Source organism: Colletotrichum paranaense (assembly GCF_030867605.1).
Source record: "Colletotrichum paranaense strain IMI 384185 chromosome Unknown Scaffold_13.1, whole genome shotgun sequence".
NCBI classification, from domain to species: Eukaryota; Fungi; Ascomycota; class Sordariomycetes; order Glomerellales; family Glomerellaceae; genus Colletotrichum; species Colletotrichum paranaense.
Genome location: NW_026848971.1, coordinates 814,273 through 838,942, shown reverse-complemented (window position 1 = coordinate 838,942; position 24,670 = coordinate 814,273). Strand labels below are relative to the sequence as shown.

At 51.3% G+C, this 24,670-nt stretch overlaps 7 protein-coding genes across 7 annotated transcripts; 4 read left to right on the top strand and 3 right to left on the bottom strand.

Moving 5' to 3' along the window:
• Window positions 1-1,083: 1,083 nt before the first annotated feature.
• CPAR01_13744 (cytochrome P450) lies at window positions 1,084-2,944 on the top strand (the record flags this gene model as incomplete). Its single annotated transcript, XM_060497996.1, has 4 exons — window positions 1,084-1,878; window positions 1,938-2,258; window positions 2,536-2,702; window positions 2,770-2,944. The coding sequence occupies 4 exons, from the start codon at window positions 1,084-1,086 to the stop codon at window positions 2,942-2,944; spliced, it is 1,458 nt and encodes a 485-aa protein (XP_060343464.1).
• Window positions 2,945-3,932: 988 nt separating this feature from the next.
• CPAR01_13743 (uncharacterized protein) lies at window positions 3,933-4,896 on the top strand (the record flags this gene model as incomplete). The annotated part of the gene is made up of 2 exons (XM_060497995.1): window positions 3,933-4,401; window positions 4,814-4,896. The coding sequence occupies 2 exons, from the start codon at window positions 3,933-3,935 to the stop codon at window positions 4,894-4,896; spliced, it is 552 nt and encodes a 183-aa protein (XP_060343463.1).
• Window positions 4,897-6,436: 1,540 nt separating this feature from the next.
• CPAR01_13742 (eukaryotic aspartyl protease) lies at window positions 6,437-8,313 on the top strand (the record flags this gene model as incomplete). Its single annotated transcript, XM_060497994.1, has 3 exons — window positions 6,437-6,923; window positions 6,988-7,896; window positions 7,955-8,313. 3 exons carry the CDS (start codon window positions 6,437-6,439, stop codon window positions 8,311-8,313), a joined length of 1,755 nt encoding a protein of 584 aa, XP_060343462.1.
• A 307-nt stretch (window positions 8,314-8,620) lies between these two features.
• Window positions 8,621-10,595, bottom strand: CPAR01_13741 (heterokaryon incompatibility protein; the record flags this gene model as incomplete). Its single annotated transcript, XM_060497993.1, has 3 exons — window positions 8,621-9,158; window positions 9,219-10,101; window positions 10,172-10,595. The coding sequence occupies 3 exons, from the start codon at window positions 10,593-10,595 to the stop codon at window positions 8,621-8,623; spliced, it is 1,845 nt and encodes a 614-aa protein (XP_060343461.1).
• Window positions 10,596-11,199: 604 nt separating this feature from the next.
• Window positions 11,200-14,742, bottom strand: CPAR01_13740 (uncharacterized protein; the record flags this gene model as incomplete). The annotated part of the gene is made up of 5 exons (XM_060497992.1): window positions 11,200-12,199; window positions 12,283-12,670; window positions 12,730-13,965; window positions 14,046-14,244; window positions 14,317-14,742. Coding segments are annotated over 5 exons (3,249 nt in total), but the record flags the coding sequence as incomplete, so codon positions are not given.
• A 1,730-nt stretch (window positions 14,743-16,472) lies between these two features.
• Window positions 16,473-20,295, top strand: CPAR01_13739 (SNF2 family domain-containing protein; the record flags this gene model as incomplete). The annotated part of the gene is made up of 10 exons (XM_060497991.1): window positions 16,473-17,003; window positions 17,116-17,747; window positions 17,821-17,922; window positions 17,979-18,205; window positions 18,269-18,302; window positions 18,360-18,515; window positions 18,582-19,607; window positions 19,693-19,878; window positions 19,951-20,101; window positions 20,194-20,295. 10 exons carry the CDS (start codon window positions 16,473-16,475, stop codon window positions 20,293-20,295), a joined length of 3,147 nt encoding a protein of 1,048 aa, XP_060343459.1.
• Window positions 20,296-23,925: 3,630 nt separating this feature from the next.
• Window positions 23,926-24,444, bottom strand: CPAR01_13738 (uncharacterized protein; the record flags this gene model as incomplete). The annotated part of the gene is made up of 1 exon (XM_060497990.1): window positions 23,926-24,444. One exon carries the CDS (start codon window positions 24,442-24,444, stop codon window positions 23,926-23,928), a length of 519 nt encoding a protein of 172 aa, XP_060343458.1.
• Window positions 24,445-24,670: the final 226 nt, after the last annotated feature.

Sequence of the window (24,670 nt, the reverse complement as noted above, 5' to 3'; positions counted from 1 at the left end):
TTCACTTTTGATGCCGTCAATCTAGAAAAACCTGATGTCGATGTTTTTCTATCTTTATCAGCAGCCACCTGGCGCAATGAAGCAATCCAATTCGCTGTAGAATACACTCCTCGGACTAGAGGTTCCAACACTTACAACCTGCCTGAACTTCGAAGTACCTACATGCCAAGCCGATGAAACCTCACATGCTGTTGGCTTGTGATGCAACTCTTGCTGTGCATGTTGACTGCATAAAGGCCGTAATCAGTGTAACTCCGAGCTCCGGATTTGTTGGAGACTCATTACCCCGCGGATGGTGTCGTCGGCGTACCGGCAAGGCCTACGCTAAGCTGGTGTATCCGAATCCTTGCGTTATGTTCGCCTTGGCATCGCATTTGAGGTCCTTGTACTATGGACGAAAGAGGTAAATGCTCGATTACGCTGAAGTCGTCATGGGGCAAGATCGAAGGCCGAAGCGTTGCCATTCTTGGCATTGCCCCAACCATGCTTGATTGAGTTGAGGGTAAGCACGCACACATTGTAACCTTCATTGACGTCTTGCTGGGTTCATTTGTTCCTCTTAGCCAGTCGGTACCAATCAAACAAATCTTATTCTTGGAACTCGCTGGGCAGCACCTTGGAGTCCATAATCCCCAACATGAAATGCTGCTCATCCGGGATAGTTTGGTAGCCGTGCCGCAATGTACTGATGTTGAGCTGGCCTCCCAAGTGCAGGGAATCTGCATGAAATATGCAGCAAAACATCTAGAAGTAGCTAATCAACGGTGGAGTGGCCAAGCGGTGCGGATGGTTGGGGGTTGTCTAGAATCATGCCAGGGCGTCATGAGAGACAAGGCGGTGATAATATAGCTCGCCGCTGGCAATAGTCAGGTCGCTCGCATCTACGTCTACCTTGGTCTGATAAATATTCTGAAAAGCTGGTATCGGGCACTTCATTTTCTTTCGCTGAGGTGTCAGGAGGGAAAACCTAGGAAACTTCGATATCCCATTAGCGGCAGCATTGAAATACTTCAAAGCTGCTCTCCTTCGCCAGCCAGGCATTAAAGTTGTCCTTCTACATGTAATAAGAAAAATCTATTGACCATGGGTATCTTAGTGAACGACACTACCTTCAGACTCTTCTTGGGCAACCTTGTCACGATCTTCCCAGGACTCCTTTTTCTTTATCTCATATGTGTAGGGATCTACAACATCGCTTTCCATCCTCTCGCAAAGTTCCCTGGTCCCAAACTGACAGCATTCACTGGCTGGTATGAGACCTACCACGAACTCTTTGGTGCACCTGGCAAGACTTTCGCCTACAAGATTCAACAGATGCACGACGACTATGGCCCTATCGTACGCATAAACCCTCACGAACTTCACGTCAGTGACCACCACTTTTTCGATGTCCTGTTCGCTGGAGAGAGCGCTCGCCGTGACAAGTACCCGCCGAGTGCCAGTGTCCAGGGCGCTCCTGGTGGCATCTTTGGGACCTTGAACCACGATACTCATCGAATGCGCCGGTTTGCCATCTCTGGCTTCTTCTCCAAGCAGTCTGTGGTTGTCCACGAAGGACTCATCCACGAGAAGGTTGAAAAACTCTGCGAAGTTTTCAAGAATTACGCCAGGGAGGGCAATCCGTTCAACATTCGTGTCCCGCTGTTGGCTTATACCACCGACTTCTACTGCGCCCATGCGCTTGGCAAGACAGGCGACATGCACTTATTAAAAGACCTGGCAAAGGCCCAAAAGTGGAGAGCAAGTATCATCGGTCTACTTCACTTCACCCCTATTGTCAGACAGTTCCCATGGTTTCTATCATTCGCGTTTGAACTCCCAATGTGGCTCATCCGACGAGTATCGTCAGATTTGACTTTAGTGACCCAGATTTTGCTGGTAAGTCGATAAATTGTGTATCCACTAAATAAATTTGAACGAGTCTAATATTTTGTTAGGACATGGAAGGTCAAGCAAAAGAGGCCATCAAAGACTCGTCGGCATCCATCGGTGTCAAAGAGGACAACGGCAGCCTATTTCAAGCGATTCTTAGATCGGACTTGCCTCAGAGCGAGAAGGGCTCCAAGCGAATGGCCCAAGAAGGCTTCACTATCTTAACAGCTTCGGGAGATACAATCGGCAGAATTCTGACCACTGCTGTATATCACTTACTCTCAAATCCAAACCACCTTGCCAAGTTAAAGGAGGAGCTGAGAGCCGCGATGCCAGACTCCAATATGGATGTGCCGCTGAGTAAGCTCGAAAACTTGCCGTGGACCGTGAGCGCATCAACCTGATGCGAGTTAACTATCTTTGATCCAAGGTCAACTTACTAATGTCGACGTGCTGATAAGACCGCTGTCATCAAAGAGTCACTTCGGATCTCCGCGCTTATTACCATGAGAGTTGTGCTGCAAGCACCTACGGAATGTCTCACATACCGAGATTGGGTCATCCCAATAAACGTAAGATCAATCATCAATTGCTCAAGTGATTTGGTTTCAAGTCGCCCTGGCAGAGTTGGTTGAATGTTTACTGACCTACCTGGTTCGGAAGACGCCAATCGGCATGACATTCGCCGATCTGATGATGGACTCGAAGGCCTTTCCAGACCCTAGAATGTTTGATCCCGAGAGATGGCTCGATTCTCACCCTCTTTACGCCCAGAGCACGAAATGCTTCTTCCCTTTTGGGCGCGGACACCGCAATTGCATTGGACTCAAGTGCGTCAATTCCTCACTGCGACAGCAAATTCAAGCAGGCATCTACTAACTATCATGTGTCGCCAAGTCTTGCTTGGGCAGAGATGTGCGTTGCACTTGCCAAAGTTCTGCGTCGATTTGATCTGGAATTATACGATGTCATCAGAGAGAGGGACATTGACCACTACCGTGACTGCTTCCTGGGCGAGCCTCGGGATGATACGAAAGGCGTTCGGGTCAAGATTCTTCGTCTTTTGGACTAAACATGACAGGGTACCTAGTAATGATCGGCGCAAGGCGGGTGCACTTCGGGTTGAATGTGCATGGATAGCCGGGAGAGTCAAGATCAGCCGTGGTGGATGGGGTCTGTTCAGACTTTTTTGTTGCATGTCTTTCTCCATTTCAAGTGTCACTGTCTCATAGAAGGCTCAATGCTATGCCAATTAGTGTCAAAGTGTTGTCATGGTGTCTCGGGTCTCGAGCAGTCAATAGAACTGTAGCTGTCTGTTTCATCGTTATCGTTGCTTGAACTGAGTTGAAAGCACTACGACCACTTCTTCCGTGATGTTTATCTCCCGATCAATCTTCAATCTTCAGGTGCGCCTTCGCACAGCCATCGTCTTCTGAGAGTGCAATACAGTATCCCAACTCATGATAAACATCACCAAGTCGGTCATGAAAGTAAGAAATACTGGTTTAAGCCCCCAAAGGACAGTATGTGAACGACAGAATATTTTACGGTTCAACGCTTCCCGAGATTTCTTGTCGTCACCATAATCTCTGTCATTGGTACTCCTCGAGGCCAACGGTTGCCTCAGTGTATTCTTACTATAATATCGAAGTCTTCATTGAAGAAGCATAGGGGATTCTAGATGTATTGCCGACGACTTATTGTGTCATCCACTTCAATTGTGGGAGTAGTTATTTCGAAGTTGTTAGCTGAACCCGGATGGTGCCTTGCTTGACATCAAGGTCCTTAGAACTCGGGGAAATAGCAAAGAGTAGAGACCATGAAACGGCCAGCACTTCTCTCTAGAACACAAGAAAAAACCATTTCCCACTTCATTCAATCTTTCGCACAGCTTTCATGAGAAATTCCACGTCAAAATTGTCATCAATCTGGGTGTTAACCACGGTGGACTTCGGACGCATCGCATTACACCTGCCCGGCGGGGCTCGAAATCTCAAACATACACCTTTGTCACCACCGCGACCGCTGGGGCTCCAACTGTAGTACGACTCCGCTTGATCATGGAAACAGTCCCAAGACCTGTGTTCCTCTATGGTACCTTATGCGCCCTACCACTACTCGCTTGGGTTCTGACTGGTGACGCTACTCAAGTTAAAGAGATATCGGCCCTCATTCGGACCGCGAAAGTGGAAAACGTCGCACGTTACTCATTACACGGCTGTGATTATCCATGCGCCATTAGGGAGCACGGTTCATACATAAATGGATATTTCCTACAGCCTCAAACGCTCTCACAGCGGAAGAAGCTTGACGACTTTGAAGGCGAAGTTTACCAAGTCAATCCAATACAAGCCATGGTGTTAAGTCACGGTGGCGAAACGGTCGAGAGCTTAATCGAAGCGGATATATACCTATGGAATGGCGATGAGGATTTGGTTGCTTACCAGTCTTGGGACTTGGAATGGTTTCTACAAGAAAGACTGAAGGACTGGATCGAGCTTTTTGCGGGAATGGAGATGGTGGGGGGTGGTGACGCTTGAAGCGTAGACATCTTGAAAGCACTATGGCCCCGAACACAACTCCAAACTTAAAAAGCTGTACGCAGTATTTAGCTTTTGCTTCGAGGAGCATCGAGTTGATGGCTTGATCGACGGGACAATACAACGAAGACCAACCTCCAGATTCCTTATGTATTCCCGCCAATGAAAGTCAGCAACTAGATTGAACATCACTGTGAGTAAAACTTGCGTCCGTTAAAGTGTGAAAGTCCTTGCCGGAATCCGGGGGACGCCGTTCGGCACGGACTACGCAAAGCACGGGCGCGGAGCCCATAAATAGTCATAGGGTCTAGTCCGTCAGGCGCTGCACAGGAGAAGTCTAACCTTACTCGGTTCATCTCAGGTGGGCGCTGACTGGAATGTCTTGCTTTTGCATTCTTCAGCAGACTTTGAAGAATTACATCGATGGATTCTTCAACTTCTTCGACTTTTCGCTCAGTGTTTGACTTCTCTGGTGATGGGCTGAGAAGTATATGCATGTGGTCTGATTCTTCATGGCATCTGAGCGATTTCTATGCTCTCTTGCTTCAGGCCAGGCTCCAAGAGTCCGGGGGATCTCGCAGAATGTAACCCAGGATTGGCCAGCGGCAGGTTAAGCCTATCGAGCAAGCACTGTCGTGATCCTTGGATCATCGATATTGTCGCTTTCGGGTTATAAACTGTGGCGCAATTGGTCCGGATCACATCGGCTATGATCTCTCCCGCACTCCCAGGTCGCAAATACTCGACCCGCTGAACTCCTGGAGCTCCTTTTTGACCCGTCGACAGCTCGGTGAGGGCTCTTGAAGAGATCTGAGGTAACCTGTTCAGGCATAGTGGCCGTGGCTCTCACACCAAATCGCGTCCACTTTCGTCTCAGGGGTTTGTCTGATCTACGATGTCCCACCGCTAGCTCGCCTGCGGCCCCTAGTCAACTCTGCGACGCCAGGCCCTGGAGTCATTGTTTGAAGTGTTCGTCGCGACCACTCACAGGTCCGTCTTGGACGTTCGAAGGTGCCACTGCCAAGTCTTGCGAACTACCAAGTCTGGCATCCCTCCGCTAGGGCGAGACGAGTAGGAAAAAGCAGGGACCTCTTCGAGCCTACTGCGTACTGCAGAGGAAGGTTGTCGTTCGTCCATCAGCTGGACAATCAATTGTGTGTGTCTGCAAGCCAGCACCACCCCCGAGAGCAAAAAAGTATCCGTAGGAATGCCAATGCCGCGTGAGTTGTGTGTCGCCTGTGCCAAATTTGGATTTTGGCTCAGCAGCCGCACCAGGCGGGAGGATGCTCGACAGGGTCTTCCTAAGACACTGCACTGACAAGGGATGTCAAAATGGGGTTCTCTTAGGGAAGAAAACGTGCGAACCATGCTACTTTCGAGACACCCAGACACCGTGGTTCCTCATCGTCGTTGGCTGGTCCCCCTCCCTTGGCGCGGTGACAGCTGGGACAGGCCATCGGCTAGTTCGTCTTCTCTCACTCTTGGTCTTGGTCGATCTATTCCCATTTTCGTTTCCAATCTCTATTCTTGTCACAGCAATTCTCTTCTTTCGTTGCCTCTTCTTTCCTTTACGCTAATTCTTCCTCTTTGTCCTCAATCATTGTCTGCCTCGACGGTGGAGTTTGCTTCAATTCTACTCTTCCCACCTCTTGGAAGCTCTTGGTAGCCAAGACGTGTTTTGCATTGCGTTGCGTCTGCCGTTTGAAAGGCAACCTTTCCCTCACGACCTCCCGGTGGGATCTTCAATACCATTCATCCATTGACAGCTTGCTGGATCAGCTTTCCTTTTCAACTCCTTTTCGTTTTTTTCTCATTATTGTCTTTTCAAATCAGTTGGTTCCTGGTCTGTACGCTCCTTACCAACAACCGATTAGCTCTCACCAAAAGACACCTGAGACCGGCTTCCAGATCCACTCACGAGACGTCCGCCACCCTTCATCAACTCGATCAAGCGCCATTCCATCCAAATAGTTCCCATGTGGCGACGACCGCGATAGCACGCATCATATTCCCCAACGCCAGAAATGGCGCTCCTCTCATCCGCTCTTTTGGCTCTTTCACTAGTCACTGGAGCACACGGATGGCCTCAGTTACCAACCGACGATGGCGATTTCAGGACGCTCATGACACTCCCCGTCATCCCATATACCGCCACACAACAGCACGATGTCGAAGTCGTCTCGCGCGGGCTCTCCCTCCCCGCAGATGAGGGCGATGAAGTCAGTATGATGATGACGCTGCCAGTGACTTCAAAGTCAAAGAGGAAGAGACGGATACGAGCCCCTCGAAAGGTTCTACTCGATAATCTTCTGGGCGATGATTTGGAGGCTCTTCCTGCCGCCCCGGTGGTTAAGCCTCCAACATTGCGTGGCCTGCCTGTTGATGACAGTGTCGATGTCGACAGCGCCTTTGTCACGCTGCCCGTCATCCACTCTACCAAGCGTGGTGTATTTAGTAGACAGGTCGAGGCGAAGCTTGCCAATCGTTCGGATGTGGCTTACTATGCCCAACGTGAGCAGCACCTCTATTTGTCTCGACGGATGAGTACTTGGAATACACACTAACTCCAGCATAGTCAACATTGGCACACCCCCTCAGCCAGTCTACGCTCAGCTAGACACCGGTTCATTTGAGCTATGGGTGAACCCAGAGTGCGGGGCCCTCGCCGCTTCTGACCAACGCTTCTGCGAAGCCGTCGGCTTCTATGACACAGCTCGATCTTCAACCGCTGTCTCTCTGCAGACCACCAAAACTCTCCGCTACGGCATCGGCGCAGCGAATATCACCTATGTTCGCGACAGTCTCGCCCTCGCCGGCTCTCGAACAACAATGCAGCAGGTCCAATTTGGCGTCGCTACCAGCTCTGAAGACCAGTTCGCAGGAATTCTTGGTATTGGCTACGGAAATGGCGTCAACACCCGTTATAAGAACCTCGTCGACGAGCTCGCTACCCAAGGTGTCACCCGCACCAAAGCCTTTAGCCTCGGACTGGGCTCCAAAGACGAACAGGAAGGGGCAATAGTCTTTGGCGGCATTGACACCTCGAAATTCTCCGGGCCACTGGCACGCCTTCCGATTCTCCCGGCAGATCAGGCCCCTGACGGTGTTGCTCGGTACTGGGTAAACATGAACTCACTCAGTCTCACTCCGCCAAGTCGCCGCGTTCGCATGTACCAAAACAGCTCAATGCCAGTCTTTCTAGACAGTGGCGCTACTCTCACACTACTGCCCGAAGAGCTTGCCGTGCAGGTTGCTACCGACTTTGGCTCACCTGGTCTGGACGCCAACGGGTTTTACCCTGTCTCTTGTTCTCTTGTTGATCTCAACGGGACCGTCGACTTCGACTTTGATGGAATGAAGATCAAGGTTCCTTACAAGGAGATGATTCGTGAGCTGCGCACCACCCCGCCGACATGCTACCTAGGTATTGTCCCCAACGCGGACTTCACGCTGCTGGGCGATACCTTCTTACGCTCAGCTTACGGTAAGTCGAACCTATGAAATCTTCAATAACGAGCTGCCGGACTAACTGATATCCACAGCCGTCTTCGACTTAGACACCAACGCCGCTTACTTGGCGCAGTACGTCAACTGTGGCACCAGGACAATGCCCATTAGCCGGCCAGAAGACATTGCGGCTATCCGAGGATTATGCCCTGCTCCCGCCGGTTCTATCGCTGTTCCCGCCCCGCCAGCGAGTAACGGCACGACCACCTCACCAGGAACGGGGATGGGTTCCGGCTCAGGATCTGGCTCGGGAACCGGATCGACCCTGCCCACCAGTCCTGCTCCTGAAATGTCTGGCGTTCCGGCGTCTGAGACGATCTCGTCAACTTCGACATCAGCACCAAGTACTCTCGCAATTGTCTTGGGTATCGGCTTAGCGGTCATTATGATGTGAACAGTGGATAGTCGAATGAGTTATTGTTATGTACATATGTACATGCGGAACCCCCTATTATGAGCATCTTGAGCGGACATTGTGTGACTTAATGGCGTTTGGAACAGCGGAACAGTCAAACTTTGGATATAAGCATTATTGGGAAGGACTTTTCTTCACCCGGCGCATTGGATAAGCAGCGAGCATTGTTGAAAGTCGAGGTTTGAGACAGACGTTAATGCGATATGCCACATAGGGTGGCCTTTCGAGCTAACAGCTAGTCCTGATGCGTGACGTGAACCGAATCAGCACCTCGCCAGTGGGATCTCTACTTCAGCGTTACGACCTTGTCCTTTGCACTATTCAAGATTGCCTCATCAGTGAATGTTGCCAGCCCAACTCGACGGTATACTCCGCCGCATGCGTCATCTTCAACCACCATGAGCGCGATGAGCAGCTCACGGTCTCCAAACATCGTTTTCCCTAGGATAAGATATTCGGTTTCTCTATCACCGATCTCAAGTGAGATGTCGGCTAAATCAGGGTATTCTGTTATCCACTCTTCGTCTTCATCAAGCCTTGACTGGTCCATATCGTCAAGTGTGATGATAGGACACGACAAGATAACGTTATGCGGTGAGGTACGTTCCTCTAAGAGAGTCATGCCCCGGACCTCTGCATACTCCGTCGTGAATAAGCCAGTGTAACGGATCCGCCCGTTCAGAGAAGCCCACGACCAGCTGGGTGCCCGGGCTGACCTCACAACTTCCGTATTGCCGTCTTTCTCACAATCTTTCTTCGACCAGGTCAGCTGCTCGATAAACCATTTTCTCCACAACCCAAAGGTATTGGTGTCCCGCCACAGGCTCTGAAGCTCTAAGGTGATACCCTTCAAGGCATCCAGCCTGTCGCCAGGGTCACTCAACAATCGACGCGAGTACTGTTCGACTACTGTCATCCAGATGTACCTCTTCTCCTCCTCTTGGCCCCCAAAATTCGATCCAGCCTCATCATTAAACGCCAACCAGGGCAGACTTTCCAGCGGTTGCAAGTACTCTAAGCCTTCGCCCGTGACTCCCCGTAACTCAGTCTCTTGACACTGCCATAAGAGCTCATATTCCGAGAAGAAGAGTATCCTAGACGATAGCATGAACTCTTGAAGAACCCACCCACGCGTGTCAATAGCATGCCTAGGCATATGTGTACCAGTTCGAAGATAGACAGTTCCTAGTCCGCCGCTAGACATGGGAATACGAAACTCTTCTTCGGGTATGTATGTTCTGCGAGTGGCAAGAAACCCATCTCGGGCTCGGGCCGCAGTCCCCGCCGCGATCATGACAGCCGCGTTCTTGTAGATTAGAGCCATGTCGCCAATCTCCTTCGCCTTGTCTTGGGCACAATCCTGAATAATGCAGTATGCATCAACCCAAAGGTACCTGAATCCTAGCTTTCGAGTGGCCACTACCGCGTCTCTAACTGTCTGCTCCAACTCTTCCATTCGTATCTCTTCAGTCATGCGTTCTAAGGTGGTTGCTAGAAGATTTCCGGGCTGTTCGCCGCCCCAGCAGTAACTCAGGGCGACGTACATGCCTTCCTGTTCGACATCGTTGATGAATAACTTCAGCATGGGTGACTCGACAGTACCAACGTCAATGACCCTGGTCGGTAAAAGAGCGTCTCGGCCGTAACGGCATCGATGATGATCTTTTCTGCACTCATTGTAAAGTCTCACCGCAGCTGAGAAAGCCTTTTGGCTCTTAACATCTCTAAGAAGTGGTCTCCGGTAAACAAAACTGGCTATGGGATCTCCTAAAGACAACGTCAGCTGCTGCAATGCGTAATTTTCGTCATCAATAATCTAGTTCCTCTAGCCGCGTACCATGCTTGGCGTATGGATATATAGTAGTGACGACTTTCCTGGAGGAAAGACTACCGTCCAATATATCAATCCATGGGGGTAAGACTTTGGTGTCTTTCATCGAAGAGCGATTGTGAAAGGTGAGGGTTTCATCGTCAGGCCAGTCGTTCTCCTGATCCCTTTTAACCGTTGCCAAGATGAAGTGACACAGTGGGCAGCCACGAATGGCTTGAGAGCGGCACCGCACAAACGTCGAGTGCCGCAGGCCAGCAGTCGAGTTGAGCGCCTCCAGGCCATCTTTAGAGAAAAGTAGCAGACAGCTAGAGCAGTACGCGTCGATAGTGTTTCGCCCCCGAGTTCTCTTTGAGCTCGAGTGTGGGTCACCCAGGTTAGTTTCGGACCGGCCTCGAGTGCGTACTGGCCTATGCGGGAGTGATGCTGACATGCTGCCCTAATGAACGATCCGTGACGACTAGCGATTGTTCAACATGCCAGGACCATACTATGCAATCTTGAACTTATGTAAAGGCGAATGGGATAATGATGGGATAACGAATACTGTGTCAGCACGATACGGGAAGGGGCGACGCGCGAAAAAGAAGCTAGGCGTCCATGGGCGGCCTGCCACACACATGGCTGGGCCTGCATGAAGGCAACGAGGCGGAATATGCAGGCCATTAGTTTTAGCAACTGGGTGGCTCATCGCCTCGTTAGGCGTACTACCTGACCTATCACCCATCGAAAAAGTACCACGCATGAATGCATGGGTGAAGTACTAAGAAATGCCCAACAACTTGTTGGTTGGCAAAGGCAACTACATGCGTCTGGACATGATACAATTCCTGTGCAGAAAGCACTGCTGCGGCTGGCTTCTATCCAATAGAACCAGCATTTGGGTAATCAGTCAAGTGTGTTGAAATTAAATATCAAATTGAAGATCAAAAAAACGCCGAAGGCCTATGGATATGTCCATCCAGTCGCACAGCCTTCTCCAAGGTTTCGTAAACACCCAACGCCCAAGCCGAAATATTGAGGCCATAGTCGTCTGGCTATGCCCCTCTCCTGGTATGGATACGCTCATGTCGCTTACAATCATTTAGCCTAGCAAATGCCTTTCCGCAATTCGGGCAGGCAAAAGGCCTCTCGCCAAAGTGACTCCTCATGTGCCCCTTCAAGTTGATATTCCGCGTAAAACACTTCCCGCACATCTTGCACGGAAACTTGGCCGTTTCGACCCTCCTGCTCATTTGTATGAAGGGCGTCTGTCCGTCAATCTCTTCTGGGTGGTACGTCCTGACGTGCCTTTCCTTGTCCTTATTGGACGAGAACCCAACGGGCGCCGAGTTGCATGTCTTGATGGGGCACGGATACGGTCTATCGTGGCGATTGTGGTGTGCATCCCGATCTTTCTCGGTCTTGAAGCCTTCATAGAAAAACTTGCACAGTGTTTTCTTGCATTTGAAAAGGTTGGGCCCGTAGTAGGTCTCCATGGTGTCGCTCCCAAACATGACCGTGTCTGGCTGGTACTCACTTGCCAGGACCTCGCGGTGCGAAGTGAGGGCGTCTTGTAAGCGGCTAATGCCGACTTCGTTGCGTTCGTTGGCGGAAGCTTTCTGATGGGTAAAGATATGATTCCATAAGCGAGCGAGATCGGGGTAGAATGGCAAGCTGATGTACTTTGACAAGTCATCCTCAGGGAACTCTGGGTGCGTCTCCCTCTTGATATCGGTATCATAAGCAGAGATGAACCTAGCCAAAGCCGACCCGAATTCTCCGACGAAGTTGCGTCCTGGTTCTACTCCTGCATCGTGGTAGAAGGTGGGTGAGAATAGTTCATGGCATTCTCTAATGACGGTATTGATGTGTTTGTACCATTGAGGGATGGCATAGTCTTGGAATGAAAAGTAGCCTTTACGTATATGACTGTGCAACTCGACTACGCTGTAGTCTTCGGCTGCAAAGCAGCGTAGAGAGAGGTAGCGCAGACATAGAATGGCGAGATCGCACTGAACTGATTTCGCGTGGATAAGTCTGCTAGAAACGAGATGGCTATAGAGCCTGGGTTAGTCTCATGGTTCATCCTAGGACTAATAGACTTAGGCGAGTAAAGCAAGAAGTCGGAGTCTACTTACTCCTTAGCCGTTGAGTGCATGAGACGAATCTCATCGCCCGGCAAGACTTCGACCAGCGACCCTAGAAAGTTATTGATGTTTTCTCTTCGAATCATGCGAAGGTCAAAGTCTATTTCATCCATCTCAAGGTCATAAGCGATGATGGCTTGTATCTCGTGCCACTTGAGCGGGCGATGGGCGCAGGCAAGCCAGCCGAGGAGAAGCTTAGTCTTGTCCCAATGAGTTGAAGACAAATCCAGCATCTTCTCCTTGAGGCTCTCTAAGACCATGTCGTACATCTTTGTAATGCCGTCAGGAAGCATGCGCGATGAAACCTTTCGGAGGAGTTCACCTTTACTCCATTGGTTCAAGAGGTAGTCCACAGCGAGGACTGCGTAGAGGAAAAGGCCTGGTAGCATTGTTAGCGTAAGTTCAACACTCGTTTCTTCACCTGCGTGAAATGAATACCTTCGCTCTGTAACGAAACCTCTTCTTCGATGCGTTGTATATCTTGCTCTAGAAGGTTGAAGTTGTTCCCAGAAGCTTCTAGTAATGAAGCTTCGGTAGGGTTGATCCTCCCCCTCACCTGCCTTCGTGACTTGACCAACTCCGCTGGATCCAGCCGGCTCTTCACATATGTCCGTATATCTTGTGTGTTATCGGTGGCCTGTAGTTCAACTTCGCCGATAATCGGACTGACGGTAGGCTTTGACATGGCTGCTTTGACCTCGGGATTCGGTTGACTCATGAACAGCACCCGCAACTGTCCTTGACTAATCTCGTCTAGACGCGAAACTTGAGCCACCAAGAAGGACACTATCTGCTGGATTTCCACGCGGCCTGCGCACTCATCCAGTCCGTCCACAACAATGTATAATCGAGGGTTAATCTCAAAAAATGCCTCGATGAGTGAAAGGCATCCCTCCGTCGTTGATAGAGTCGAGCCACCACTGTTCGTGATTTTGTCGTCGCAAAGAGGAAGAATGAACCCATTGTACTTGTTACAACACGCCGAAATGTCATACTCATCTTCGTTTGACTCATCAAGGTTCGATACGTCAACTGCGGAGACGAGTTGATGGACGATGCCCCTGAGTATGCCAAAGTACGTGTTCAGTTCCGGGTCTGCGTCCTGGCAGTAGAAGTAGCACGTTTGTACTTTCGGGATGTCTTGGGTCCTGACGAGTTCCTGCAACCGGGTGACCACCAGTGACGACAAAATTGACTTGCCCATGCCTTTCTTGCCGTAGACCCAAAGAGCGGAGTCCTGAGGTATGTCCTCGCGCATCCAATTTGATACTGCGTCGTACCTGGTGTAAAGCCAGCGTCCGGTTTCTGGATACGGTTCTCTCTTATTGACGAAGCTCTTGTGCAATTCCTGTGTCTTCATGGGAGCGGCGATCCATTTCAGAACCTTCTGCTTCTGCTTCTGCTTCCTGTGGGCTTCGTCCTTTCTGAACTTTTGTCGCAGTGATGCGTAATCCAACATGTATTGGTGGGATTTGCGGCGGAAATCGTCATTATCGAACAAGATGCTGTTTTGGGGTGCCGCGAAGCCGGAGTCTACGCTACGAAAGGCATGTCGGTCTTGGAGAGGAGCCCCGTGGGTTTGGATGAATTCTGCGTGTAGCCGAAGGCTAGCGGCTAAGTGTTTGAATGTCGACTCCAAATCTTTCCATGTCGCTTTATGTAATTTACCCCATACTAAGAGCGCGAATGATCAGGTTTAGTATCTTACGTAGCAAGGCTGCAAATGGGTTATCGTGGAGAATGTTTCGGCTTACATGAGCTGCGGAGAGAGAACAACCTGTATGCGGTTGTGTGAAATTCGGCGATGTCGTTGTAAATGTTAAGAAGGCAGGCTCTGCCGTTGACGGATCCTGCAAAGAATTGTTTGTACTCTGAAAGAGGAAGGATCTGGATCCCAAGTCGTTGGTAAACTTCGAGTACGTGATCAAACGCTCTCTCGTTGACGTTGGTTGTCTAAGCGAGGGAAAGATGTGTCAGTCAGGGGTGTTTTGAGATGATCGGGGTTGTTCATGGCTGCGCCCGTACCTCAAGAAGAAACCTCATAGGACCCCAAACGAATGCCATGATACCGTCAACATCTTCCATGCCCCTATCGTCCAGGACTTCTTGAAATGAGTACATGCCACTGAGAAACAACTCAATCCTGTTGAGGTTCATCAAGGTCTTCTGCTCCTGTTGCTGGAACTGAATGTCCCTGAGACTTCGGTAAACGTCGTCAAGAGTAGTCTTTCCGAACTTGTCGACATGAATATCATTCAACTGTTCCTTGAACTTATCGGCGCTCATCCTGAGAGCAACTTCGACATCGACATCGAGGTCTGGGACCCGGTAGAGACCGAGACCTTGGGCCATGGTTGTGGACTTGGCGAACTCGGCGCTGGCTCCGGGACAAGTGTCGAATTGCTCACGGCCGCTACGGGGGCTCAGGCTCCCACGAGCTAGGTGCGTGTACTAAACCCGGTTCGTTGTGGACCGTGTTGCGACGTAAACCACAACGATACATGAACAAACTCGCGGGGAAATGGAGTCGGAAAGAGACTCAAGTGGAGAGAATTGATCAAGAAGGAAAGAAAGTCTTTGGAGAAAGGAAGATGAGAATGGGGTTGATGTTCGAGTCCACAGCTCGCACTGAGAAAGCGACTGACATGAATTGAGGCTGATGCTCTTCATAGCAAAAGAGGCAGCCAGACGTATATCAAAAATACTACCCCGTCCGAGCAACCCCTGCCCAAGGCCAACGTCTTTGGCAGGGGCATCCAATAGTTTCTTGTGGTCGTTAGGCCCGCACAGCAAACATAACGGGGGCACCAGGGATGTGCGAGGCGCTAGGCAGTGAGCACTGCCACTGCCACAGTCTTCATCTGCAGTTCTACTGTCTGTTGCTGTGTGCGTCACTGCGGATTCGTAGAGAGAGCGATTGTGTTCCGGCGCGCTGTCAGGCTGTCTGCATGTGTCTCTGTCTCTGTGCTGCCACAAGCCACTCGACGACCTGCATTGGTGCACTGCATCTAACCCCTGACGACCGACCTACCAGCACGAGTTCCCGCGTGTTTTCCAACACGTAGTCTACAGCCTAGTTCAAGATTGTCGTGCCCCGCGGACGCCTTGTGAGGGGCAGAGTCGCCCTTCCGCCCCGTTGGCTGCTGCAGTGTCCCTTTTGTTTCGTAGGGCTGTTGAACATTGTCAACATAACTCTTGTGACTTGCTTTGGTTGGTTCATATGCAGCGACTTACCGTTGGAACCGACTTAGCCGGCTATGAGTTGCCTTCTTCTTTCTCTACGCCGTACGGTATACCTCCACTGTATAATGCTAAGTGGTCCACATCGTCAGTTGAGAAATCCCGCGTCACAAGACTCAATCCGCGACATGGGAATCCCGCGAACATCGTCAATATACGTCATCTTCAACCCTACCGGAGCCTTCTCCGATGTCTATTCTCGAGAACAAGCATCGGCAGGTGGGCATTTCCCCATCATTTGACCTTATTCCGGGCTAGTGAGGCTCTTGAAAATGCCCCGGTCGGGGGACTCCGAGCAGTTGGGGCGGAGCAACCGTCGGTGAACCGGGGTGCCGGGGGTCTTCGGGGGCGGTGCAAAGCGGGTGCGAGAATGACCCTAAGGGCAGTTAGAACAATTAGGGCCCCCCAAATCGCTCAAGGGGACCCTCAGAAGGACCCCAACGGCACTAAGAAAGTGGAAAAAGCACGCGGTGTGGGTTGTGCGCGTCCGGAGCGCAGCTACGAGCCTTCGGCGAAGTGCGAACCACCAACGGGAAGCACGATCGCCTTCATCATCGTCCGCGCACTGCGCCTCAAGGAGGGAGACTGCACAGCAAACGGTAGCCTCTTCGATTGCCTCACGTCACCGGTCATCATGTGGTCAAAAGTGGTTCGCCCGGCGCCTTTTGCTATGCCGCAGAGAGCCTCATCATGTTCCTCAAGGCACTGGCTGCATGAGAAGAAGCACTTGACAGTGGGAAAATCCATTGATTGACCCATTTGCGCGATAGACTCGACAACCGTTCGTTCATTCAACCGAAGTTATTCGAAGCTTTCACTAGCTTTGAAGACACTAACTTCTAACTTCGGAATCAAATCCGAGAAGGACTCTTAGTCTCAATCACTCATCGACAGGCTAACTTAGTCAACTACCCTGAGTCTCCGATAACCCCCTAGCAACTATGTCGCTAAAGAGACTTCTCAACGAAGAAGATGAAGATCTCCACTATCCCGACCCGTCGTCCGTCTCCTCGTACGGCTCCATTACGCCAACCTACCAGGGCGGCGTTCAAGATTACTCGTACCCCGGATATCATCCACGCCATACTCCCTTCCAAAGCTCAGACAGCACCCTTCAGGGCGGCCAAGATGATTTTCCCGTCATCGAGGATCACCCTCCCATCGAAGACGTGCAGATATATGACCTTTTTCTTGATCAAGGCGTCGATGGTCAACTAGGAAGTCTCAACATCAGCAACGAACCCGAGCTCGCATCCTTCGACTTTGGCGACCTAGAAACATGGGGACGTTTGACTGCTGCACAGGCGCCCGACTTAGGAACGTACAGCTCACCTCAGAACTCCGAATCTTCACAAGATTCTTTGACCGTGACACAGTCGCCCTCACTCTTCCCCGATTCCAGCATCACTGGTTCGGACTCGTGTTCATCAACGGCGGGCGAGGATGATGCCGACAAGGTCTGCTACGGCATGGTAAGACACAACTCATTTCATCAAGTTTCTTGGTCATCTGGACATCCTGCCTTTCTCCTATCTCTTTTCTGTCAAGATGGTGTAAAGAACAACCCCGACTCATCAATTATAGCTCTACAATGTAGACATCAAATTGATAGGTGACATGGGCGTCATCGACACCAAGTTGCGCGAGTCTAGCCGAGCCTCCGCCCCTGGCAGGATAGCCTACCAGCGCTTCACCCTCAGCGATTCACAAGAACACATCTGCCTCTCTTTCAAGGACGACAACACAGAATTCGGCTACCTCCGCTCTGGGCCCGGCAAGGCCCTCGCCCGACTGCTAACCCCAGACTCCCGTGTCGAATTCGAGCCCATCGCCCCGACCAATGCGCTCCGCGAGACCATCGGCCGCGCCAAGAAGCCCGTCGAGGCCATGGTGAAAGTCGACATCAACGTCTACGGCCCGCGTGCTATCGCAAAGGTCGTTGGGGACAAGCTGACCGAGGGGAAGCTCTGGTTGCAAAAATCGGATCATGCGCGCCGGGAGCTCTGCTATGAGAACCCACACGTGCTCAAGATTCAAGGCAGTGAGATGATGCCCGAGAACTTCATCAAAGATGTCAATAGTGGGCAATCAACTGGGCGGCAACGGCGGGGACAGAAGCTGGAGCGGATGATGATTGAAGTATACGACTCGATCGAAAACAAGCGGGAGTTCAATCGTGAGCTCGGAGACAAGCGGTTGAAGAATGATCTATTAGGGTAACGTCTGCCTCTTGTCAATCACTAGCCACCACCATCCCTTGGTGCGCGTGTTATACTAAGTAGTCCGCAGGCACCAACAGGAGGCGCTCGCGTTCATGCTAGAGCGGGAATCTGGTGACATTAACGAAGGCTACAGACTCTGGCGTCGGGTGACGGTAGAAGGACAAGAATGGTACGTTGCTTGAGATTCGCGTGCTGATAGACACCACTCTGATTCTGAAAAACTAGGTATCGTCATAAGATCACCAACGTGAAACAAAAGCTTCAGCCGGATGAGAAGGGCGGCGGTATTCTCGCCGACGAGATGGGCATGGGCAAATCTCTGTCCATTCTCTCGCTCATCGTCAAGACCCTCGACGACGCCCGTAACTGGGCCGTCGAGGAAGAGAAGAACAGCGAGAAAAGCAAGGACCTGCATTACTCAGGATCGACCCTCGTGGTCGTATCGTCTGCTCGTGAGTCCCCAGGCAATCACCTGGTTCCCCCTTTTCACTAATCAGAGAACTCACGATCGCCAGTTCTCATCTACAACTGGACAAATGAGATTAAAAAGTAAGTGATAATTGCCGCGACCAGTATTTTACTCTCTCATTTCTAACAACGCGATAGGCACGTGGACGGAAGCCTGACACACATCAAGTACCACGGCCCAAATCGAGAAAAGGACCTTGACATAATCAAAGGCTCCGACATCGTCGTGACAACCTACAATACTTTGTCTGCAGAGTTCGAGAAGAAGTCGTCCATCTTGCACAAGATTGGCTGGTACCGAGTTGTTCTCGACGAAGGCAAGCTTCTTCTCTAAACCTCTGACTTTCCCACTGCCTCCAGTCGAATCCATACTCCCTCCAACCTTCAATTCCTTAAAAGTGTCGATGAACTGACCGACTATAACACAGCACATATCATCCGCCGCCCAGCAACGACATTCTACCAAGCCTGCCGATCGCTCCACGCAAACTCACGATGGTGCCTCACAGGAACGCCTATCCAGAACAAGCTCGCCGACATTGGCGCCCTCTTCGCATTCATCCGCGCAACGCCCTTTGACAACCCAGCCACATTCCGCCGCTACATCGAGGTGCCCTTTGAGCAACACTCAGAAAATCGAGAAAAGGTCAAGGAGCGCCTCATCGCCCTCATGGAATCACTGTGCCTGCGCCGAACCAAAGAAGTGCTCGACCTTCCTCCCCTCGAGGAACGCGTCGTTCCACTCGAGTTCAGCCCCGAGGAGCGCGACCAGTACGACAAGACCAAGAAGATCCTCATGCGCACCATCAAGCAAAAGGTAGGCGAGGTCGAAAAGAGCAGCAAGTTCGGCCTCTTCCAGGCCAACCTCCAGATGCGTATCCTCTGCAACCACGGCACCTTCCAGAAGCCCTTTTCCTGGCACCGGCGGAGCTACCGCCTCGATCTCGATGAGCGCGAGGCCGCCGTCTCGGCGTTGGGGCAGAACGCAGAGTTGACGTGCAACGGATGTCACCAGCCCATGCCCATCCTTGGCTTCAACAGGCTGCGCAACGCGTCCGAGAAGCAGTGCCCGCACGTGTTTTGCTCAGAGTGTCTCGAAGATTCGGATCTGTCGTCGTCGGCGAACCCAGTCTCTGCCTTTCGGGAGCGGCATTGCCCCGTGTGCGATAACTGGAAAAAGTCGGCCAAGATTTCTTCTACTGGTCTCGGTACGATTCCGCACGTGAGAGTAGATGGGCCTGCGTTGGATGCCACGAGTCTTCCTGACGCTTCCGCACAAACGACGTCAGGCGCGGATGATGCGGATTACTTTAACACGGTGGGATACTCCACCAAGATGGAGGCCTTGATCCGTGACGTCCAAGTCGACGTCTCGACAACCAAGAGGTAAGTCACTTGTGAAGGGTTCGGCATGTGAAGAGCCTAGCCTGTCACTCTTGTTTCGAACATCACTAAATCCCTTCGAAAACAGCATCATCTTCTCTTGCTGGACGAGAACACTCCGCCTTGTCGCGAAACACCTCGAAAAGGTCGGTGTCAAGTACCACAGGATCGACGGCGACTGTCCCTTGTCACAAAGACAGGAAATCCTCGGACAGTTTGCAGAGGACGAGGAGAAGCGGGTTCTCATCATGACAACCGGCACTGGTGCCTTTGGGTTAGTTCACCGCCATCCGTTCTCTCGCATCTTAAAACAAACAATACATACTAACGAGACACACTTCACCAGTCTCAACCTTACTTGCGCCAACCGCGTCTTCATCGTCGAACTCCAATGGAACCCTAGTGTCGAAAACCAAGCTATCGCCCGCGCGATCCGCTTCGGCCAGGGTAAAACAGTGCTCGTCACGAGATACGTGATCAAGAACACGGTAGAAGAGGTAAGTAAAGATGTCCGAACCTCCTCTCGGCACAAGTCATTATATTGCACGTCGATGGCTTCACTTTTGCTCATCACTGTCCCATTACGTAGGAAATGAGATCGCAACAGAACGTCAAAAAGAAACTGGCGGCCATTGGCTTCGACGAATCCGCTGCTGCCGATGTTGATGAAATGGATATTGATCAGTCGTAAGACGGCTGATCATATCGAGGGGGATGATTCACGATGGGGGGATGTGCGGATTGATGTCTTGATGAATTGGTGGCGGTATCTTTGGACGGTTCGTTTCTACGGTTCCTCGAGAGGATTTTACGATGCCGGCATCTCATGGTAGTAGTATGCTTTCAGGAGCCTGGCATCATCATGTTTAGAAGCTGAGCTCCGTCTTGATGATTGCTCATAATAATACCCAACTGATTCTCTTCTTCATCACATCGACAGATACTCGTACCTTCGAAAGAATGTAATCATGCATGAGTTGGGCCTCGCATCATCATGATTCACGCGTCAATCTACAGCAAGGCATACGGGAAAGACTCGAGCAGTACCGGTGAACTTCAATGGATTTCGATGCTTAGTCTTCAGATATTTTATGCTCTCAGAATATGCTTCGTCTTCGGCATTGGCTATTCCCCATATAGTCTCGAAATAATACACTTGTGCTACCGACCACCTCTGAACGTGCAATTGGGAATTGAATCTCACCATGTCGAGAGGGCCGTGGCAAATGCGAAGCCATCCTTCGATCATTCAAGAAACTCTCGGAATGGCAATGCCGTAATAACGTTATATCAATCAGAACAAAGTCCCTCCAGAAACGTTGATGACGTTGCGGCGTCACAGCCCTCGCCATGGCAGCGCGACCACCAACGACCGTTGAACCATCTCTGAGCGCGGACAAACGGACGATCGCGATAGCGATCAGCGGGTGGCCAGGCCATTCCAACAGATTGTCGAACCCTTCCGTGTCCCTCCAACTGCCGATAACCTCCGAAGATCACCTTGCAACCCCCAAAAGATGCAGAGATCAACCCGAGAGAACACAAGGACCCTAGCTTGGAAGACACCAGAAGGAATCAAATGCCAACCCGCTCTCGCTTCTCGCTTGCGCCACACGCTGGTGGATTTCGACCATGCCGCAAACTGTCAGGACTGCATACAGGAAATAACAGGTACTGCACGTCGTCTGAAGAGCCTGATATTGCACGTAGCCACCCACCGCACCCGAGTTAACGCCGTGCCGCCGAACGTACTCGTTTTTTCTTTCCTTCCAAGAAACTACTCCGTGATGCAGAATGATCGGCGCCGATCGACAGACCGAAGGGCGGCCGGTGAACACACTCACGGGCTGGTAGCGTGGCCCGGCGTCGCCACATCCCTCCCGTAGTGCGGCCGTCAACTCGGTTCAAAGCATAGCGAATGTTCTGCGAAGAGCCACACCAGCCCCCGAACCTGAAGATGAGGGACGGCCGTTGTGGTTTTTGGAGGCTGGTGAACAGGGAGCGTGACGACTCAGGCTTGGGACTAAGTATATAGCTCCACGCAAAGCTGTGGCGCCTGTTCGTCTATCGTTAAAGCTGAAGAACGGTACTGCGAGTGTGTGACTGGGTAAATTGGCGACGGGCGCTTGCTAGTCTACGGGATATCGTCAGTCCCCTGAAAGAAAGCGTTTCCCGTAGGAACCTCAAGGGACCAGAACAAAGACCGCCCACCGTGAGTCAAAGTGGCGTGGTCCAAGCCGACGTTGAGAGCCGACCGAGTCCAGGAACGGCAGTTTGCATCCGCTCAAGGCCACCAATGACGATGACCTTGGACCAAAGGCAAATGGCGCGGGAATTTTGGACCAGTGGCGACTCCCAAGCAGTTCCATACGCCCGACCTTGGCCAGCGACGTTCGAGAGACTCAAAATTCACTTCCCTTCTCTGCACGACACAGGCCCATTCTCTGTCTAGCGACGCTGACTGGCAGCAGCAAAGAAGAATTATCCGCGACATGGAACGATGGATTGGCGTAGTTCCAGAGTCTGCATGTTATTTGTGAGTGGGTGTGTGGGCCAACAGTAGGCACAACGCAATGGAGCCACGAACGGGTTTGGCCCAAGTAAAAGCGAAGTGGCAGCAGAGACCCAATCAACGTAGCCGTGGCAAAAAAGCGAAGACTGGTTTACGAACTGCTTTTCTGTAACCGAAGTACTTTGGTGTGGCAATGACAGCTCAGCGGGGATCCGTATTAAACTGCAAATATTCACAGAGTTTCCGCTCTTGCTGATTGTAGACGATCCTACAGAAAGCTGTGACGAAGGTAGCATCAAGCTCAATCGAGGTTTCCAGCGTCACTTCATTGTACGCGCAGTGACGCAAGCACAGCCGGATAGGCGACAGGCTGCCATGTGGTTAGTGACGCCTACGATGAGACCAAATTGCTGGGTATGTTAAGGTACCTAGAAGAAGCAGCAGCAGAAGGTGGTGTGGTGGTATGTATATGTGCGTGTTCGGATAGTGTGCATGAAGTTGTGACGATGAGCCAAGTCGATTCCTCCATCGGATAAGCAACGGTCATCGGATGCCAGACTTATTCCCGAGAGCATCGACAACTTTCTTCCTATTTGTTGAGGCCAGCCCTGAGCTCCCAGTAATGCCAGCCGTCTGTTGCAGCTAATTAGATCATGGACGGCCGCCCGCCCAGTGTAGTACGGATTGTGACAGACGCGGCATACAGATACCTCGGCGACTGCATCTCACCTCCTGTGGATTTCGGAAAGGACGGCAAGCCAACTCAACAGAGCTCCATTAACGTCCGCCAGCAGAGGTCCCCCAGCTCCAGATTTCGGATTTATAATACCAATCACACAGGTCTAAGAACGGAATATCCCATAGATTCTTTCCGTACATGAGAGCTTATGGTGGCAGGCAGTCTGGCACGGCGTTGGTGCGACACCTCGTCTTGATCATTCACGGCGAAGCAGGCTAAATCGATTGATTGAACGCTTCAAGTGCGCATTGCAATCCTCACTTGGCGTACCGATGAACCAGAAAAAGAGTTGTTTAGCCCTGACGAAACGCGTATCTTGGTTTCGTTAATTCCCCGTCGCCTAGCTCCATGATTAGATGGATAAGCCCTGACAAACCTCAATGGCGAAACAGAACTGCGACCTTCAAATCGATGCTAGAGCCATGGGTCCGGGGCGAACCCGGAGCACCTACGTCACGAATATGCCCAGCGAATGCCGCCGGCATACACCTTTGGGCCTCTGGTGTCTGGGCTCTAGCAGGTGCATCTCGAATAGTACCTTATGCAGGCGAGCGGCGTCGACTTCACGTAGAGTCGTTGTCTTCAGGGTTTAGACAGGACCGACTAGTCCAATACGACATCCAAAAGTTTACGGAGCCAAAAAAAAAAAAAAAAAAAAAAAAAAAAAAAAAAAAAAAAAAAAAAAAAAAAAAAAAAAAAAAAAAAAAAAAAAAAAAAAAAAAAAAAAAAAAAAAGCAACAACGGACGTCTGCCGGATGGCTAGCACTATCAGGATGTGTTTCTACATAGTCCCAGCGTCGTTCCGAGGTGACATATCCTCAGATCCGAGTGATATACATATCAATTGGCTCATATGACTGGAGCAATAATTGCAAGGGAAAGGGACTGACCGGCAAATTGAAGACAAGATTGAACCTGCTCCCTGACCAACTTCCCGAAGATGCCTGTTAAGCCTGGGTGGTCCATGAACAGGAAAATACAACTGGAGAAATCTGGGGTAGACAGGGGTGACACGCTGCCGGGGCTAATACCAGGGGTGTCAGGTGCTCATAATCGGGGGAGGTGGCCGGCTAATACCTCACGACGGGAGGAATGTCGAAGGAGCTATTTGGTCCCTCATAGTTGGATGGTGTTGATGCGAATTGCTGCGCCAGCCGTTGACTTGGGGGTTGATTTGGAGAACGCCATGCGTGTGCTAGGGTAGCTGGATGCTTGCGTAGCTGGGCGGGCTGGCTCGGGTTGGAGAACCACATTGGCCTGGATCCTCTGTTGCTTGACGCTTGCCGTGCCGTGTGAGTCTCCGATGGCTGGATTGGCCCGGGACAACCTTGGATCAGCTTGGGGCTTGATGCTTCTCGCTCTTCCCTTCCTTCTACCCACCAACTCACTGGCCCATCCATCCATTCCGTCCTGAAAAGTGTGAGCGGATTTGGAGTAAGTATGCGTGGCCTAAGCTGCCCTGGAGGGTTCGTCGAACGCGGAAGATGGTGGGAGGCTGCGTGTGGTCCAGGAACGCTGGTCCTCCTCTCAGATTTGTCACCGGCTCTCGAGAAACGTTCGACACTTGAGACAGCCGGCGAGGGCAACATGATAGGCTGACGAAAATAAGGGCACACAAGCGCAAGGAAAGCGGTTGAAGCTGCAGAAAGTCAGTCTCCATATCGGCTGCCATTCAACCAGGGAAAAGCCGACAGGCCCAGCTGCTCAAGGATGGATGCCCGATGGATGGACGGATGCCCTTTTGCACAGCCTCAAGAAGACGGTACTGATTTTGAAAGACAGGCCAATCCGAGTGGCCCAACATCAGTGTGGATC